Source organism: Hydra vulgaris, chromosome 13 (genome assembly GCF_038396675.1).
Source record: "Hydra vulgaris chromosome 13, alternate assembly HydraT2T_AEP".
NCBI classification, from domain to species: Eukaryota; Metazoa; Cnidaria; class Hydrozoa; order Anthoathecata; family Hydridae; genus Hydra; species Hydra vulgaris.
This window is the reverse complement of record NC_088932.1, coordinates 12,389,550-12,406,736: the sequence shown is the minus strand read 5'-3', so window position 1 is coordinate 12,406,736 and position 17,187 is coordinate 12,389,550. Positions and strand designations below refer to the sequence as shown.

General features: G+C 29.4%; 1 protein-coding gene across 2 annotated transcripts in view; it reads left to right on the top strand.

Moving 5' to 3' along the window:
• Window positions 1–15,894, top strand: part of LOC100203624 (COP9 signalosome complex subunit 2) — a 29,570-nt gene extending 13,676 nt beyond the window's left edge. Inside the window, exons 10-20 of one of the 2 annotated variants that reach the window (XM_065816360.1) lie at window positions 3,258–3,322; window positions 3,433–3,467; window positions 3,538–3,616; window positions 12,191–12,243; window positions 12,522–12,575; window positions 13,236–13,279; window positions 13,361–13,406; window positions 13,587–13,623; window positions 14,463–14,521; window positions 15,240–15,311; window positions 15,657–15,894. In XM_065816360.1, coding sequence (XP_065672432.1) covers window positions 3,258–3,322; window positions 3,433–3,467; window positions 3,538–3,616; window positions 12,191–12,243; window positions 12,522–12,575; window positions 13,236–13,279; window positions 13,361–13,406; window positions 13,587–13,623; window positions 14,463–14,521; window positions 15,240–15,311; window positions 15,657–15,729 — 617 coding nt within the window. In that variant the 3' untranslated portion in view covers window positions 15,730–15,894. The remainder of the gene's footprint in view (window positions 1–3,257; window positions 3,323–3,432; window positions 3,468–3,537; window positions 3,617–12,190; window positions 12,244–12,521; window positions 12,576–13,235; window positions 13,280–13,360; window positions 13,407–13,586; window positions 13,624–14,462; window positions 14,522–15,239; window positions 15,312–15,656) is intronic. The other variant, XM_065816361.1, reaches the window with a different exon arrangement.
• The last annotated feature ends 1,293 nt before the right edge of the window (window positions 15,895–17,187 follow it).

Here is a 17,187-nt window from a genome sequence, read left to right as displayed (position 1 = left end):
TTAGCTTAAAAAATGTGAGCAATTTTTTTGGTTAAAAATTGTGTTGAATTTCTAAATCTATAAAAAATGGCCTTTGTTTGTATTACAGTATGCATCAGTAAAAACAATGTAGTTAACATTATTAGCAGACAATGTTAACTATATTGTAGTTAATAGGTAAAAAGCTCTATTCAAAGAGAGTGTTTTGAAGTTTACAGGAGATTCCAATAGCTGATTTGTTGGGTTGTACCTAAAAACCATAAAACCAACAAATGTAATTATTTTACCAAGTTTAAAGTATTAAAAGAATTTGTCGTTTGAAATTTTTTTTAAACAAAAAAAAAAAAGAAAAGTGGTAAAGCGACATCTAGCAGTAACAAAGAAAGTTATTTGGTCAAATGCATTGGCTACATAAAACTGTGGTGTGAGAAGGTTGGTTTGATGCGCACCCATTATGAAATTAATGGTTCCACTGATCGCATTGTGGCCAATTCAAAGGAGCTCTACAGTTTTACACGAAACAGGATGTTACATATTTTTGTTATCAACTTTAATGCATATGTGTTGTCTAGCACAAATGTTTCATGTCACAAGCCTAGTACAAATTTTTTGGTAAAAATATTTGGATTTTAAGCAGTTCTTTCTGACACATGGTTTTTATTAAGGTTTTTTCCAAATACTCAATTACATTGTTAATACTTAGCATTTCCTAATGCACAAAGCTTAGTGTGAACGCTGTTCTTTTGGTCTGTCCATTCGGTTTATTTGCACTCATAAATTTCCTTTTTTTGTTGGTTTCAGTACTTTCTGGATGAGCAATTAAATTTATTTTTTTTATTTTTTATAAAATTTACGCACCTTCATATTGGTTTCAATAATTATCTTGTTGCTTCTTGGATAATGCAATAAAAACTGTAATATTTTATTATATAGACACACACACAAATTTTTTTACTAACTACTTCCATTTACATATTTGAAAATCTATAAATCTTTTTATCCAATAATAAATCCATAATAGTGATAAATAGTAAATCCATAAATCTTTTTAACCAATGAAAATGTAAACAAATGTATGCCTTTTGCAAAAAAACAAACTTTTAGGTTGGACCTGCATTTATGTTTTCAGACATAATCAATTTATTGCTAAATAATTTTCCACTGTATTATGTCTTAATTTTGTCAAACAATTTTTTATAAACAGAGTTGTTACGACAAAATGTCTGGCAAATCTGTCGACATATTTTCAGACATGTTTTCTGCTGACATAAAATATGTCCTACATATTTTCTATTAATGTATTTTGACATAATTCAATGTCTGAATTATTTTATGTCAGCAGAAATCAATTCAGACAAAATTATGTCAAAATTCGTTGATAGAAATTATGTGGGACATATTTTATGTCAGCAGAAAATGTCAGCCTTAAAATAAGCCAAAATACATCAATAGAAAATATTTGGAACATATTTTATGTCAGCAGAAAATGTCTTAGACATATTTGAAAGATAACAATGTTGCTTATAAACATAACAATGGGGATAAGATTTTGTGACATAAAAGCATAGATAAATTCTGCAGAAAAATATTCAACATTGTTTAACAACTACAGATAACTTGACATACCTTGATCAACATACAAAAATTTAAAAATGCCTAATTTCTCACTAATTTTTTTTTTGTCAATTTTTGTACTATAGAAATCTAATGTGTGATGTTAAAATAATAGGTTTCTATCTCTTTTCTATCATTTTTTCATATTGAGAGAATTTAACTTCCAATTTTTAATGATTTGATTATTTTACAGTTGTTGTTTATACTGATAAAGTATGTTTTTTATGTTATTTATGCTTTATAATAATTTATACTTTTATATTAATTTTATATTAATACATTGATATTAAATCTTATATTATTGATTTTATAATTTTTAAAATTGCTTGTTTTCAAATTATTTGTTAATTCCAATTTTATTAAATAACGTTTAAATTAAAAATGAAAAAAACATGTTTTTAAAGATTATATAAGTACTCAATAGTCATAATAATGATAATAATAATAATATTGATAAATTAAAGTTATATAATTTCAAACACAAAAGTAATATAATAAATAAAAAAAAGAAAATTAAATTTTTTTACCATAAAATTGCGAGATAAAATCTTATAATTCTTATGTAACAATATGCTATTTTGTTATATACCAATAATGTGCGTTCTGAGCAATCATGCGGTAGTGGCGTAGTGGTAAAGTGCTCGCTTCATAAGCAAAAGAGTTTGATCCCCACCACGTCCCTGGTAGTACAGTGCTCAACTTGCTTATCCGTGCAGTGGCCTTGTTCGTCAAGGTTTGTGTTTCGGAGTTATAGAGTTGAGAGAGAGTTATAACCACAATTAAGTATCCTTCTTGTTTGTAGTGGCCTTCTTGGCCTTGGGAGGTGAATTAACCAAAAAAATAAATAAATTTAATAAAATTTGATATTTTGATTTTTTAATTTATTAATAAATTTTTACTTTTAATTTTAAAACTTTAAGAGAGTATAACAAATTTTGTTAAATTCTCTCAACATTAAAATAAGGAGATAGAACCCTATAATTCTAACATCATGAAATATGTCTTGCTTTGTAAAACAAAAATTGTTATTTTCTGAAGAGTGTCAACTCTTAAAGGGGTCCTAAACTGCTGAGAAATGTTATTTTCATATTAAAGCGAATGATAAAAAAGAAATGTTTAAGGAAAACTTTTTAATTAAAACAAAAAAATAAATGCATATCAAGAAAAACTAACTTTTTCAGGATCCCTTTAACAACAGTCGAAAATTTCATTGTTTGCTATTTATTTAAATATAAAATTTATTATATTTTATTTTAATTTATTTATATAATATTTATTTAAATATTAAATAATATTTAAATCTTTGTATATTTAATAATAATATAATAAAGATTAGAAGTTTTTAAAATTGTAATGAAAAAAGTTATTTTCAAAAGATTTTTAAATTTATTTTTAATTTAAACAAAATGTTTTATAAATATCATTTTTGTGTGGTGAAATACTTTAAGGAATTAAAAAAAATTTGTAAAATTTGATGTTTACTAATCGTCGTGTAAACTGTGAACAGTTAATCACTTTTTAAAAGGGCTTGGTTAAGACTTGTGTATTTGGGTTTTACAGTTGAGACTGGGTTAATGCAGGTCATATAGTTGTGAACTTGGAGAGGTGTATATGTAAAAAACAAACAACAAGTAATAATGTTTTTTATTTAATTTATTTTTTAGAATGTGGAGGAAAAATGCATCTTCGTGAAGAAGAGTATGAAAATGCAGCCACTGATTTTTTTGAAGTACATAGTTTTAATTTATGTTTAAGAAAAATCACATTTTTGTTCAACTTAATTGAATTCTTTCTTTATATTCTTCTTCAAATTTTTTTCCGTTTGTTATTCTTCTTTAGGCTTTTAAAAATTACGATGAATCAGGAAGTCCAAGGTATGTTTATTTTGTTTTCTTATGTTATTTTGCTATCTTTTTTACCTGTACATAACTTTTCTTTTTTTAGACGAATTACATGCTTGAAGTATCTTGTTTTGGCATATATGCTTATGAAGTCTGACATTAACCCATTTGATTCTCAGGAGGTTGGTTTTTATTATATATATATATATATATATATATATATATATATATATATATATATATATATATATATATACATACAGTACTGGACAAAACATTTGCAACCAACATCGAACAATGCTAAAAAGTGTTCCTAATTTTACATGCCTTAAAAACGAAACGAACTATACTACCACAGCAAACAGTTCAGGAGTCTGGAGTCATAGCATGCCATGACATGAGCAATCAGCTGACAGGTGACAGCACACAGGCAGAATTTCGTTGACAAGTGCCATTTTGCAGCGGACAAAACAAGTGCAACTTTTTTGGTTTGTTTCATTTTCTTAAGTCTGGTCCGTGTCAACGTCACGGAAGTTTTTTAATAATTAAAGGAAGTATCCAGAAGTTTCCAGAAGCATGCAGAAGCTTCCAAAAGTTTCCAGAAGAAGCATCTGGAAGCATCCAGAAATATCCAGAAACATTCAGAAGCATCCAGACGCATCCAGAAGCATCAAAAAGAAGCATCTAGAATCTTCCAGAACAGGTTCACACAGGTTCATTTTACTATATAAGAGACATGTAAATCGACATGTAATTCAGTCAGTATATGGAAGTCAATCAGTCAGTATTATCAAGACAGTTTATCGAAGTGAGTTTTATCAAAGTGTTTTATCGAAGAACATCAATACAAGAAGTGAAATACAACAAGTGTTTCATTACATCAATACAGTCCACATCCAACCAAGACGTTGTGTTCAACAGAGCATTATTGTATCATCACAAGGTAAATGTAACACGGTAAGCCTTGAGAAGCGTGATTATTTATTTTTATTATTTTTATGATTTCAAGTGCAAAAATGGCTCCTGACAGTCTTGGATTGGGACTAAGAAAGAAAATTATTGGCGATTACGTAAGTGGAATGTCACAAAAAAGTATTTGTGATAAATATCGCGCGAAAAAATGGACCGTATCAAGACTATGTTCCAAATATCGTTCTACGTGGAAGATTGCAGCAGATAAAAAAGGTGGAAGACCGCGTTCCACCACTTCTAGAGAGGATTCTATGGTCGTCAGATCTGTCAAGAATGATCCCTAGATATCATCAGTCGAGATAGAAAAGCAATTAGAGCTGCCTGTATCGGACCGAACAATCAGACGACGTGCTGTTGAAGCCAGATTGTTTTCTCGACCCCCTGCAAAGAAACCGCTGATTTCACTAAAAAACCAGAAGGAAAGACTCCTGTTTGCTACATCTCATATTGACTGGAATGTGCAGAAATGGCGAACTGTCCTGTTCAGTGATGAATCGAAGTTCAACATCATTGGGAGCGATGGCATTTGTCGTGTACATCGACCGGCCGGAAAACGCCTTGATTTATGTTACTGCCATAAGACCGTGAAGCATGGTGGAGGCAATGTAATGGTCTGGGGGTGTTTTTTAGCTAACGGTCTAGGTCCAATACATCAAAACAATGGAATAATGGACCGTTTCATGTGTAAAAATATCCTAAAAGATGTTATGTTACCTCATGCTGAATGGAATATGCCAATAAAATGGGTTTTTCAGCAAGACATTGATCCGAAACACACTGCAAAAGTAGTCAAGGAGTGGTTTCAAGACAACCACCTATCGGTGATGGATTGGCCGCCTCAATCTCCGGATCTCAACCCTATCGAGAACCTGTCGGAGATCGTCAACTGCAGAATTAGTTGTGAAGGTGTTCGTAATAAGGGTCAACTGTTTGAACAAATCCAAAAGGCCTGGGCAGCGATTCCACAAAGTTTCATTGATCACCTGATCGAATCTATGCCTCGAAAATGCAAGGCTGTGATCGACAACAAAGGATTCGCCACGAAATATTGATAGCGAAATACAGCTTGGTCAACATTTTGTTGAGTTGCACTTGTTTTGTCCGGAAGGAAATCAACTTTTTTTAATACTTTTGATTAATTTATAAATTTTCGTGTGCAAATAATGAACTTTGTGATGAATAAAACTAGAAGAACTTTGTCTCTAAACAGTTACATAGTTATTTCTCTAAATTAAAAAAAATGCAGCACTTTTATATAAAGAAACTAAATTAGCATTATTTGGTTGCACTCGTTTTGTCCGATACTGTATATATGTAGTGAAACAGTTTGAAAAACAAGAAAATTCTCGGAAGAAGGCTTGAAAAAAATGTTTAAGTCAGGAAAATGCGCAGATAGAAGAGCATTGTAAAGCAATTTACAATACTCTCTTATCTTTACATTTTACTAACAGTGTTATTTTCCAATCCTGAAAAAAAAAAACACTGTAAATAAAAGATTTTGAACATTAAGGTTACAGTAAAAGAATGCTAAATGAGTTACATAAGATTGTGTTTGAGGAGATGTGGTTCATGGTGGATGATTGAGAAGCAACAATGGTATTTGTAGAATAATTTGTAGCTTTTGAAGGTAAAAAAGAAAGCAACAAAAGCTTACAACAATGTGAGAAATCCAAATTTTTAATACCAGCAAGGTCACTGGTATTAGGGCCAAGACATTCAATATTTTACAGTCACTAAAAATAGCATTATTGTGTGAGAGGTCAAATGGTATGGCTTATGGTTAATTTGATCAGAAATAGCATTGTAAATAGCACTATTTAGTCTTGGGGAAGAGTGGAATAATAAAGAGAAATTTTCATTTGAAAGACCACAAATATTTTAAAAAGATTTTAAAATATTTGTGGACATGAAAACATTTGACTGTAATGGCTTTTTGTTTAATGCTTTTTAGTTATCTTTTTTTATATCTTATTTTATTAAATAACTATAATTATAATAAAATAATATTTATAATAAAAATTAATTATAATAAATGTAAATTATAAATTAAATAATTAAAAATTAATTATAATAAAACTAGTTATAATAAAAGTACTGGTCTCTTATAATTACAGATAGTGTTATAGATAAATTACAGATAGTGCATGACTTCTCATTTTTGCTGATTAACTCAAAGTTGTAAAAAAAGACTTTATGTGGCCTGGCAATGCACATCTAAGTCATTAACAAGGACACCATTCCTGTGCAGCACGATACTGGTTATACTCTGGTATTTAACAGCTGTTGATCCGATTCTTGAGTCTTATTATTAATATTAAGGACTGATTATTTTTTTATAATTATTATTAATATGAAGATAAACTTTATAAGTAAGGTAAATAACCTAATTTATGTTTACAGTATGCATTAACAGTAATATATAATATATATACATAGGTATTTATATTTTATATATATATATATTTTATATATATATATTATATATATGTATATATTTTGTATATATATATACACACACATTGGATTCAAATCATTATATTATCAAAAAACAAGTGAAAAATGATTAGCAAAAATCACGCACCTGCAACTTTGACTCACAACAAATTCAGTCAAGAGCAACAAATTCTAACTATTACTATGTCAGAACTTAATTTAAGCTCAAGAAAAATAGGTAAGCGAACTTGAGTTGATCATTCTTGTGTTGTTTGTTTTTTAAAATGGTGCAGAAGTCATGTAACTTGAAATTTGATTTACAAAATAAAAAAACATTGAAGAGCATCATCAAACATTTTATAACAAAGCATTTTATTCGATGGAAAACCACTTCATTCAGTTTCTCAAGTCAGAAAACTCTTAGCCAACAAAGGTTACAACTGGCCACAGTCAAAAAACCAAGGCTTACTTAAAAGCATATTGTCTTGTTTCGTATTTGCTAAAGACAAAATTCAAAAACTATTAAATTAGTGGCATCCATTATTCTTGGGTGATGAAATGAATATTGAGGTTGATAGTTGTTAAGGTCAAAAAATATTGCATCAAAAAACCACTAAAAAATGCAATGATGACTGTGTATTGAAACACACGAAGTAAGGTAGTGGTTCCATTGGTATTTGGGCTTGAATGACATGAAGACAGGTTTTTTTCTACTTATTTGACAGTAGACTAAACTCTGAAAGATACATTAAATTCTTGGTGATTATCTACTTCCTTCATTAGATATTTATGGTCAACTTAGTAAAGACTTCATTTCCCAACAAGATAATGCTCTGTGTCATCGAACAATTTAAGTCCAAAAATGGTTTAAAGAGAAAAAAATCAAAACAATGAATTGGTCTAAAATCTGTCTCGATCTCAATTGTTTTGAAAATGTATGGTCTTAGTTGAACCAACAACTTGCAAAGCATTTTTTGATAAAGGTGTACTAATTGAAGCAATAAATGATGTAATTAACAATCTGAAATTGTCCAAAACTTAGTTGACAGTACATTAAATTGTATCAAAGAATCAAATTAAATAAATAATAATAAAGGAATCTTTACTAGTTATTAAAATATTTTTGTTTTGTTTTTATTTATTTTCACTTATTTTTTTTTACTTATATTTGAATTTTAAATTATGATGTTAAACTTTTTTGCTATTTCTTTTTACTATATCTTTTTAAAACTATGCTTGCATTAATGAAATTTTGTTTTTAAAATTTTTTTTTTTTTTTTTTCTTTTTGTTAAACATCTTCGCTTCCAACAAGGCTGCAAGCAGCCACTAATTAAATTTGGAAGTTACTGAAAAAGAAAAGATGAAGATTGTAGAGCAAGATAATGATTGACAGGCGACTTAAAGGGTTGCAAATTATATGAATCAGGAAAACAAGATGAAGGAAGCGAATTTTAAAAAGCTGATGTTCGAGGAAAAAAACTAGATGAATAAGCGTTTTTGGAGCACTTAGGAACAGTCACAGAAAAAGGACGAGACTTAATTGAATGACGAGTAACACGAGAATGAATTTGAGTAGATGGCACAAGAGACACTAGATCTTTAGACCAGTGCCCATTATAGTATTTGTTGAAAAGAGAAAGAGAAGCAACATTACGACAATGTGATAATGGTTGGAGGTTGGCTGCAAGAGCAGGTCCAACTATGTTTACAATGCGTTTTTGCACCTTGTCTAAAAGAGAAAGGGCATCGTTAGAAGATCCGCCCCAGATATGGCAACAGTATTCCATACAAGGACGGGTTTGAAATTTATAGAGATAGAGAATAGAATCCGAAGTAAGAAAGTGACAAGCTCGATAAAGAGATGCAACCTTAGCAGATGCTAATTTTGGAATTGATTTGATATATGGTTTCCAAGAAAGATTGGAAGTAAGAGTTGATCTTAAAAGATGAAGAGTAGATGACTCATCGAGTACATCACCGTTTATAAATATAGGAAGATCTAAATTATTGCGATAACAATTGGATAAAAAAAATTGAGTTTTATCTGTATTGAAGTTCACCAGCCACTGTGAGCCCCATGCTGTAGCAGAAGTGAGATCCTTTTCAAGCTCAAATGCCCCCTTCAAGCAATCAGAGAGTGTTGGTTTCTTATCAAGGCAAGAATAAATGGTAGTATCATCAGCAAACAATGCCACTTTAGATGCGAGAATATCTGGAAGATTGTTGATGTAAATTAAAAAGAGTATAGGGCCAAGGATAGAACCTTGAGAAACCCCTGAAGTTACAGAATAAGAAGAAGAGTGCTGTCTATCGAGGACAACTTTTATGCTATGATTGGTCAGGAAGGATTCAATAATCTTAAAGATGTTGCCAGATACACCATAAGAGGAAAGCTTATGGAGAAGACCAGCATGCCAAACTTTATCAAAAGCTTTTGAAATGTCAAGAGCGATGGCCTTAACCTCTCCACCTTCATCTAATGCACGATAAAACCTGTCAGTTATTACTGTTAGCAAATCAGCTGTAGAACGAGAAGATCGAAATCCATATTGATGGTCAGAAAGTAAGTTATTAGATTCAAGATGAGAGATTAAGTGTTTGTTAATTAAAGATTCAAAAACCTTGCTTATGATAGGAAGAAGACTAATAAGAGGGTAGTTAGACGAATGTTAACAAGCACTTGTTAAATAGTTTTGAGAGTATAGACGACAGCTCCGGACAACACTTCTGCAAGACATTAACAGGTATTTTGTTTGGGTCACAAGCTGTAGAAAAGTCTAGGCAGAAAATCACTTTAGATACAGAAGCTGGTGTGATATGAATGTCAAGCAATTGATCAACCTGTTTGTTGGCAATATCAGGTAGAACGCAACTAGTGGAATCAAGAGATGATATTGATGAAAAGTTTTTAGCAAACAGTTCAGCTTTGTCTTTAGGTGAGGTGTTAAAGTCTGAACCATACAAGAGAGGTGGAATTAAAGATTTGCCCTTATTGTTGATACTATTAAAGATTCTCCAGAAGTCACGAGAGCCTAATTTTTGAGATGAGATACGAGATTTCATGACCTGAGAATAGGGGGCTTTGGCGTTAGACAAAACCTTTTTACAATGGTTTCTAGCAGTAATAAATATGATAGATATGGAAGTAACTGTTTCGATTGGCAATCGCAGCAGCACAGTGTGAGGAAAACCATGGAGGAGAGTGAGGCTTGACCTGAAATCATTGAGAGTGAACAAAAGATTCCATGCCAGCCTGAATCCATGAAGTTATGTAAGATGCGCATTTGTCGACAGGAAGACAAAAGATTTCTACCCAAGTTTTAGAGATATCAAACTGTGATCAGAAGCACCTAAGGGTGAATGTGGAGAAACTAAGCACTGGCTAGAATCAGAAACAAGACATAAGTCGAGTAGAGAAGGTAAATGATTCGGGTTGTCAGGAAAGTGAGTTGGAAAGTTGACTATTTGAGTTAGGGATTGTGAAAGTCAAAAGTTGTGGGCTTCAAAGCCTGCAGAGTCACTGACACCAGAGCCAAGCCATTCAGAGTGGTGAGCATTAAAGTCACCAACAACAATTATATTAGCTGATGGATAAATGAGGGGGCTTGGTCAATATGATCAGAAATAACATCAGAAATAGTGCAGTCTTGAGATGAAGGAGAGGGATATAGAACAAATAGAAAGGCAATAGAGTGAAGTGGTGCTAAACGAAAGCACATGAAAGAATAGTCTGTGGATTCAAACGACAAGACAGTTTCACGACAAATGGGTGAATTCTCACAAATGTAAATGCCCAGGCCAAGCATGTGGCTAACACTAAGATCGCGAAATGAGACAGCTGATCTCAAACTAGTCTCACAAAGAGCAAGTAGGTCTAGTGAACTTTGCAAGAGATAAGACTCAACAGGAGAAAATTTACTTCGAAGACCGCGAATATTAGTGTATGATAGGTTTAGAGAACTTGGTGATGATGGTTTTATGTGTTTTATAGTTTTTGGTACTTTATTCGTTTTAAAATTAGATTGAAGAACTTGACTCAAAGCATAAATAGTACTCAGAACACTGTTTAATAGCCCAAGCAATTGCCTCATTACTACTAATAAATCCTAAGCCGTAACAAAGGGCTCCAAATGTGGCCTCCGCAATGCACACCAAAAGTACAAACAGGGACACCGTCCATGCGCAACATGGCACTGTTAATACTTTCATATTTTTCAGCTGTTGATGGAATCAGCCTCTCTGAGAGCTACCACAGAGTTTGGGAAACCTGACTACCAGCCGGCCTCAGAACCATAAAACTGAGTTTTAGAGCTGTACCCTCATTAGGAGATAATAGAATGAGTTGCCTAGTCATAAAAACAGAGACACAAGCAAAACCCATGCATTGAGTCAAGAAGATCCAGCATTCAACATCCTAAACTGGAAACAATGTATTAAAAATACATCTGCGCCAGCCTAATAGATGAAGAAGAAGTGCGAAGCTGGTCAACAGATAAAATCTGTTTACCCCTAAAGTCTTTGGCAAGGAGGCCTTCTACAAGACAGTAGCCAGATGCATTTAACATCTGCCCAAGATGGGTATTTTTATCGAGACACCATCTCTAGCCTTTACTCAACCAAGAGCCTCAAGGCAGGGGGTGTTTTAAGTCGGAGTTGGCATCTCCTAGTCTTTGCCTAAAAAGGCATATCCTACAAGGCAGCACGACATGAAGCAGATTGTACTGGGTTACATGTTACCAGTAGCAGGATAACCTGACCTGACTATAGATAAAGAATTTTTTTTTTTTGAAAAAAAGAATTTATGAGTGGGGCACATAAGAGATAATTATAAAAACTAAAAGAAATTGAAAGAGAGAAACAATGAAAAGAAACTCCCGAGCTTGACAATTTTATGACTGTAACAAAAGACAAAATGAAGAATATTATCAGGTACCTGAGGCAAGTATTTCTACTGATGAAATTCAGTTTAAATTAAAAATTCATTTTGATTCAAATTCAATTTCATCAAAAAATAAGACTTTTTTTAACAAATTATATATCATTTGAAAGTAATACTTTTCTATTTTCTAATTCTTTTTTCTGATTAAAAAAATAATTTGTTAATCTCTTCAAAATTAAAATGAAGTATGAAGAAATTTTAAAATATATATAGGTGTTGCTTAAAATAATAATAAAATAATAAATAAATAAGATAATAACAATGCTCTAATAAACCAGTTGCATTTTCAATGCTTTTAATTTCAAACATCAGGTTGGGCTATCAACATTTTATTAAAAAAAAGGCTTTCATAAAATAATCTCTACTTTTTTTTTTTATTTTACAAAAAAAAAATTTATTTATTTATTTTAGGCAAAACCATATAAAAATGATGTTGATATTCTTGCCATGACGAATCTAGTAAGGTAAAAAAAACATTCTCATTATTTTTAAAAATAATCTTTTAATAAATGTTAATATAATAATGCCAAAAATATAAATAGTTCATGAAATAATTTTTTTTTTTTTTGCTGTAATTTAAAATTTAATTTTTTCAGTGCGTATCAAAATAACGATATCAATAAATTTTTTTTTTTTTTTGCTTTAATTTAAAATTTAATTTTTTCAGTGCGTATCAAAATAACGATATCAATTAATTTTTTTTTTTTTTTTTTTGCTGTAATTTAAAATTTAATTTTTTCAGTGCGTATCAAAATAACGATATCAATGAATTTGAACGAATATTAAAAACAAATCGGTATTTTTTTTTTTTTTTTTTTTTATTGTTTTGTTTTGATGTTGTTTTTTTATAACAAGTTTTTTTTTTTTACTGCTAAATGTTTATTATTAGAATTATTTTTATTTTTATTATTAGAATTATTTATATTTTTAGTTTTAGAATTATTTTTATTGTTTATTATTAACATTTTTGTTTGATTTAAATTTGTAAACTTAATCTAAAAAGTGTTTTGTTTTTTTTCCTGAAAATTTGAATTTGATCTGATATCCAGTTTGTTGTGTGTCTGCATTTTGCAGCCAAAGCACTGGACCCAAGCACATCATATTCAGCAGAGTTCTAATTTCTGATAAGCCAATATAAACCAATAAATCAATCGCAGGTTAGGGTAGCTTATAGATAAAGCAATATTAGGGGTCTCATTTTACCATCATTCATTTAATTGAAATTATGTATTTATAACCAACTTGTTGCATACAGCAATTCCCTGTGTTAAACATTAAATAATCTCATAACATCTACAAATGCCAATGACTAATATGAATATTTATGATGACTGCTAGTAAAAACTTCTTATATTGAGATATAGCATGTGCTACAAGGCAATATTTAAATAAATATTTGCGTAATGTATAATTGAATAATTGATGATTTAGAGTTTTTCTTACACATGTTTTTTAGAGCCAATATAATGGATGATCCCTTTATTCGTGAACATATTGAAGGTTGTATAGTTTTTTTTACACATAGTTGTATCATTTCATACATTTTTGTGAAAAATGTTTTTTTAATTTTTCTATTTTTAGATCTTTTGAGAAATATTCGAACACAAGTTCTTGTTAAGTTAATAAGGTGACTTAATTTTGTTGTTAAAAAAACTTTCAGTTTTTAATATTTTTCTTTTTTTATCATAAACATTGCAGCCATTTTTAATTGTTGTAGGATAAAAATTTTTTATATTTTTGTTTGAGCAAACAAATTTATCAAGTCAGAGCCAAATTTAAAACTATTTTTTCTAAATTAATTTTTTAGACCATATAAAAGGATACATATTCCTTTTATCTCAAAGGTAATTTTATTTATTTTTTACATTATATGAGATTTAAAATATTGAAAGTTAACTAATTAAATACTCGTATAGAAATAATAAAAAATAAAAATAAATAAAATGATCTTGTGAGATTCCAAAAACTTTTTCTTTTAGTCCTTTGTTTTTTTATGTTGCATATCTGTTTCTTGATATTTTTTTATGTTCCACATCTGTTTCTTGATATTTTTTTATGTTGCATATCTGTTTCTTGATATTATTTTTTATGTTGCATATCTGTTTCTTGATATTTTTTTATGTTGCATATCTGTTTCTTGATATTTTTTTATGTTGCATATCTGTTTCTTGATATTATTTTTTATGTTGCATATCTGTTTCTTGATATTTTTTTATGTTGCATATCTGTTTCTTGATATTATTTTTTATGTTGCATATCTGTTTCTTGATATTTTTTTATGTTGCATATCTGTTTCTTGATATTTTTTTATTTTGCATATCTGTTTCTTGATATTTTTTTATGTTGCATATCTGTTTCTTGATATTTTTTTATGTTGCATATCTGTTTCTTGATATTTTTTTATGTTGCATATCTGTTTCTTGATTTTATTTTTTATGTTGCATATCTGTTTCTTGATATTTTTTTATGTTCCATATCTGTTTCTTGATATTTTTTTATTTTGCATATCTGTTTCTTGATATTTTTTTATTTTGCATATCTGTTTCTTGATATTTTTTTATATTCCATATCTTTCTTGATATTTTTTTAATTTGCATATCTGTTTCTTGATATTTTTTTATGTTGCATATCTGTTTCTTGATATTTTTTTATGTTGCATATCTGTTTCTTGATATAATTTTAGGAATTAAATGTTGACTCGACTGAAGTTGAGTTTTTAATAGTGCAGTGCATTTTGGATAAGTAAGTGTTTGTTTGTTTTTTTTACTGTTGCAATATAAAGTTTGACCAACTTGTTATTAATAGAAAATATTAACATTTTAACAGAAAAAAAAAATTTTTAAATAAATAAAAACAAGATCTATGATAGTATTGCTTATTTAGTATTGCTTGTTGTTTTGAGTGTCCTAGCTTGAGAATTAATTTAATTCAAATTTACTAGTTTAATTAAAAGTGATTATACTGTGAAGTTATATTCATAGTTACAAGAAAATATTTACAAATAAATAGCTGAGTTAGGAGTCATGTGAGATTGAGTTTTGATTGATGAAACAAGGGATGGTGGTTTGTTGTGTTTAGAGTATGGCCAAAAAAGAGCTTATTATCTGAAAAAATTGGTGTTTTTTGTTTAAATTTTCACACACAAAATCTTTGATTTATTACAAATATTAGTTTTTATATCATTCATTTGTAATTTCAGATGTATAAATGTGAATCACCAAGCTTAAATAAAATGTTGTTGCTAGCATATAAAAATTATTTATACACATCTTTTTGATTAATTACCTTCAAATGAAGAAAAATGACTTCTATTGATATAAATAAACTTGTATTTATATAAGACGAGTGATATCAGTATAACATTTTTCAAAGTTATAAAGAATGACATTTAGATATTAACACTTACGAGTAATATAGTAATTAAATAATTGTTATATCGATTGCATAATAACATGTTTAGAACAATCGAAGGACGAATCGATCAAGTAAACCAATTGTTAGAGCTTGAGAAAGCAACGACTGGTATTGCGAGGTATGTTTTTTATGAAAAACTGTTTTAACAGGGTAGGCACACCTTCCTTAACCTTAAATTATGTTTAAAAAAAATCCCAATAGAACTTTTGGTATCGAAGTAGACATGGAGACTCTACAAGAAACTATATGTGTACTTTAACCTAATCAAGGCTTGAGTACTTTTTAAAAACACGTTTACTTTTGAGTAGAGTTGTGAACGTTTTTGAAGTTATATGTTCATTATCTTTCATTATCGTTCATTATCGAACCGGTTCATTCATATTGCTACTATATATTTTACTTTTGCGTTTATTTGATTTTTTTTTTTTTTTTTTTCTTTATAAAGCTTTTTTTAATTTATCAGATTTTGTGCTCTTGACAAATGGACATCACAGCTAGATGCTCTTCACGCTGCTGTCTGCAATAAAATTTCTTGAATGGATTCCATATAAAAGATTGTCTTAGATGTATTTTAGTTCTTGTATCCATGATTGCATTGAATAGGATGCGTGTAAAAATATGTATTTAAAAAAATAGTGCAAGAAAAAAATATTTAACAAACAGTAAAAGTTATTTTAAAGAGACTTATTGCATTGGTTTAATGTAATATTTTTATGCAAACTCCACTTTACACTGATTTGCATTGTAAAACGCGATTCAAATCGATTCTTACTAAACATTAATATTATAGAAAGAGCTGTAATGTATTTATTTATTTATATATATATATATATATATATATATATATATATATATATATATATATATATATATATATATATATATAATTGACTTAAATATAGCAGATTAAAGATCAAATAAACTGAATATAATGGAAATAATGCAATAAATAAGGGGAATTACATATTATATTGAAGGATTGCCGCTGCGGTTGTTTATCTAATGACTTCGAGGATACTATCTAAATTGTAGGGTAATTTTTGTCTAAAGGGTATGGGTCTAATTGATAATTATCATTCATATAGTTATACTATTTCTTACTGTCAGGTAAAGTTCCAGAGCAATAGAAACGTTGCGAGGTAAAACAGCCGTGGTGTAGTTCTGTTTTTGTTAGAGCTTTGGCTTCAGAGTTGTAGGTTCGTGGTTTGAAGCCAGTTCTAGTCATATAGGAAACTGGAGTAAAACGGGGTATTGGAATAAAATAGGGTTTTGCAAATACGCTCTTTTCAGAGCCTCAAAAAATATTGCAATTAATTGGAAATGAGGAATGCAATACAAAACAACGCCATCTTAAACTATTTATGCCACTTTTCATGCAGCATTATTCTTGCAAGGTAAATTAAAATTTTCGTCTAATTTTTCCAACTTACGACTAAAGAAATTAGTACTTAATAATAAAAGCTTTGAATTAAAGCTTAACTTATATTGTATCTAAATAATATCTTATTGTCAACAAATAGGGCTTTTAATTTAACAATAAAATCAACCCAGTTTCAATTATAATTCACTTTAATGTGCGACACTACAATCGGGTAAAAAAAAGTAGTTTCAACGGGGCGAAATGGGGTTCCTTCACATTTTGGCCAGACTGCCTGACAAGATGTAGGCCATATATTGCAATTGCATGTTAACCATATATTTACCACTCTTCTTTATGGGATGACGTTGGTGCATCCGTATATGGCTTAAACGTTTGTCCCATTAAAACCACACTAAATAAGAACGAAAGCCCCATTATTTTTCTACCAGAAAGTTATAACAAATACATAAACAAATTTTCTGACTAGTTTAAATTTCATATTTAAACAAGTCAGTAGATTTGCTTATGTATATACAAATAATTATACATATATACCTATACAAATAAGTATCATACTGTATGTATACTTATTTGTATAGGAATACCAGTTAAAAAGCTTAAATGGAAAAACATA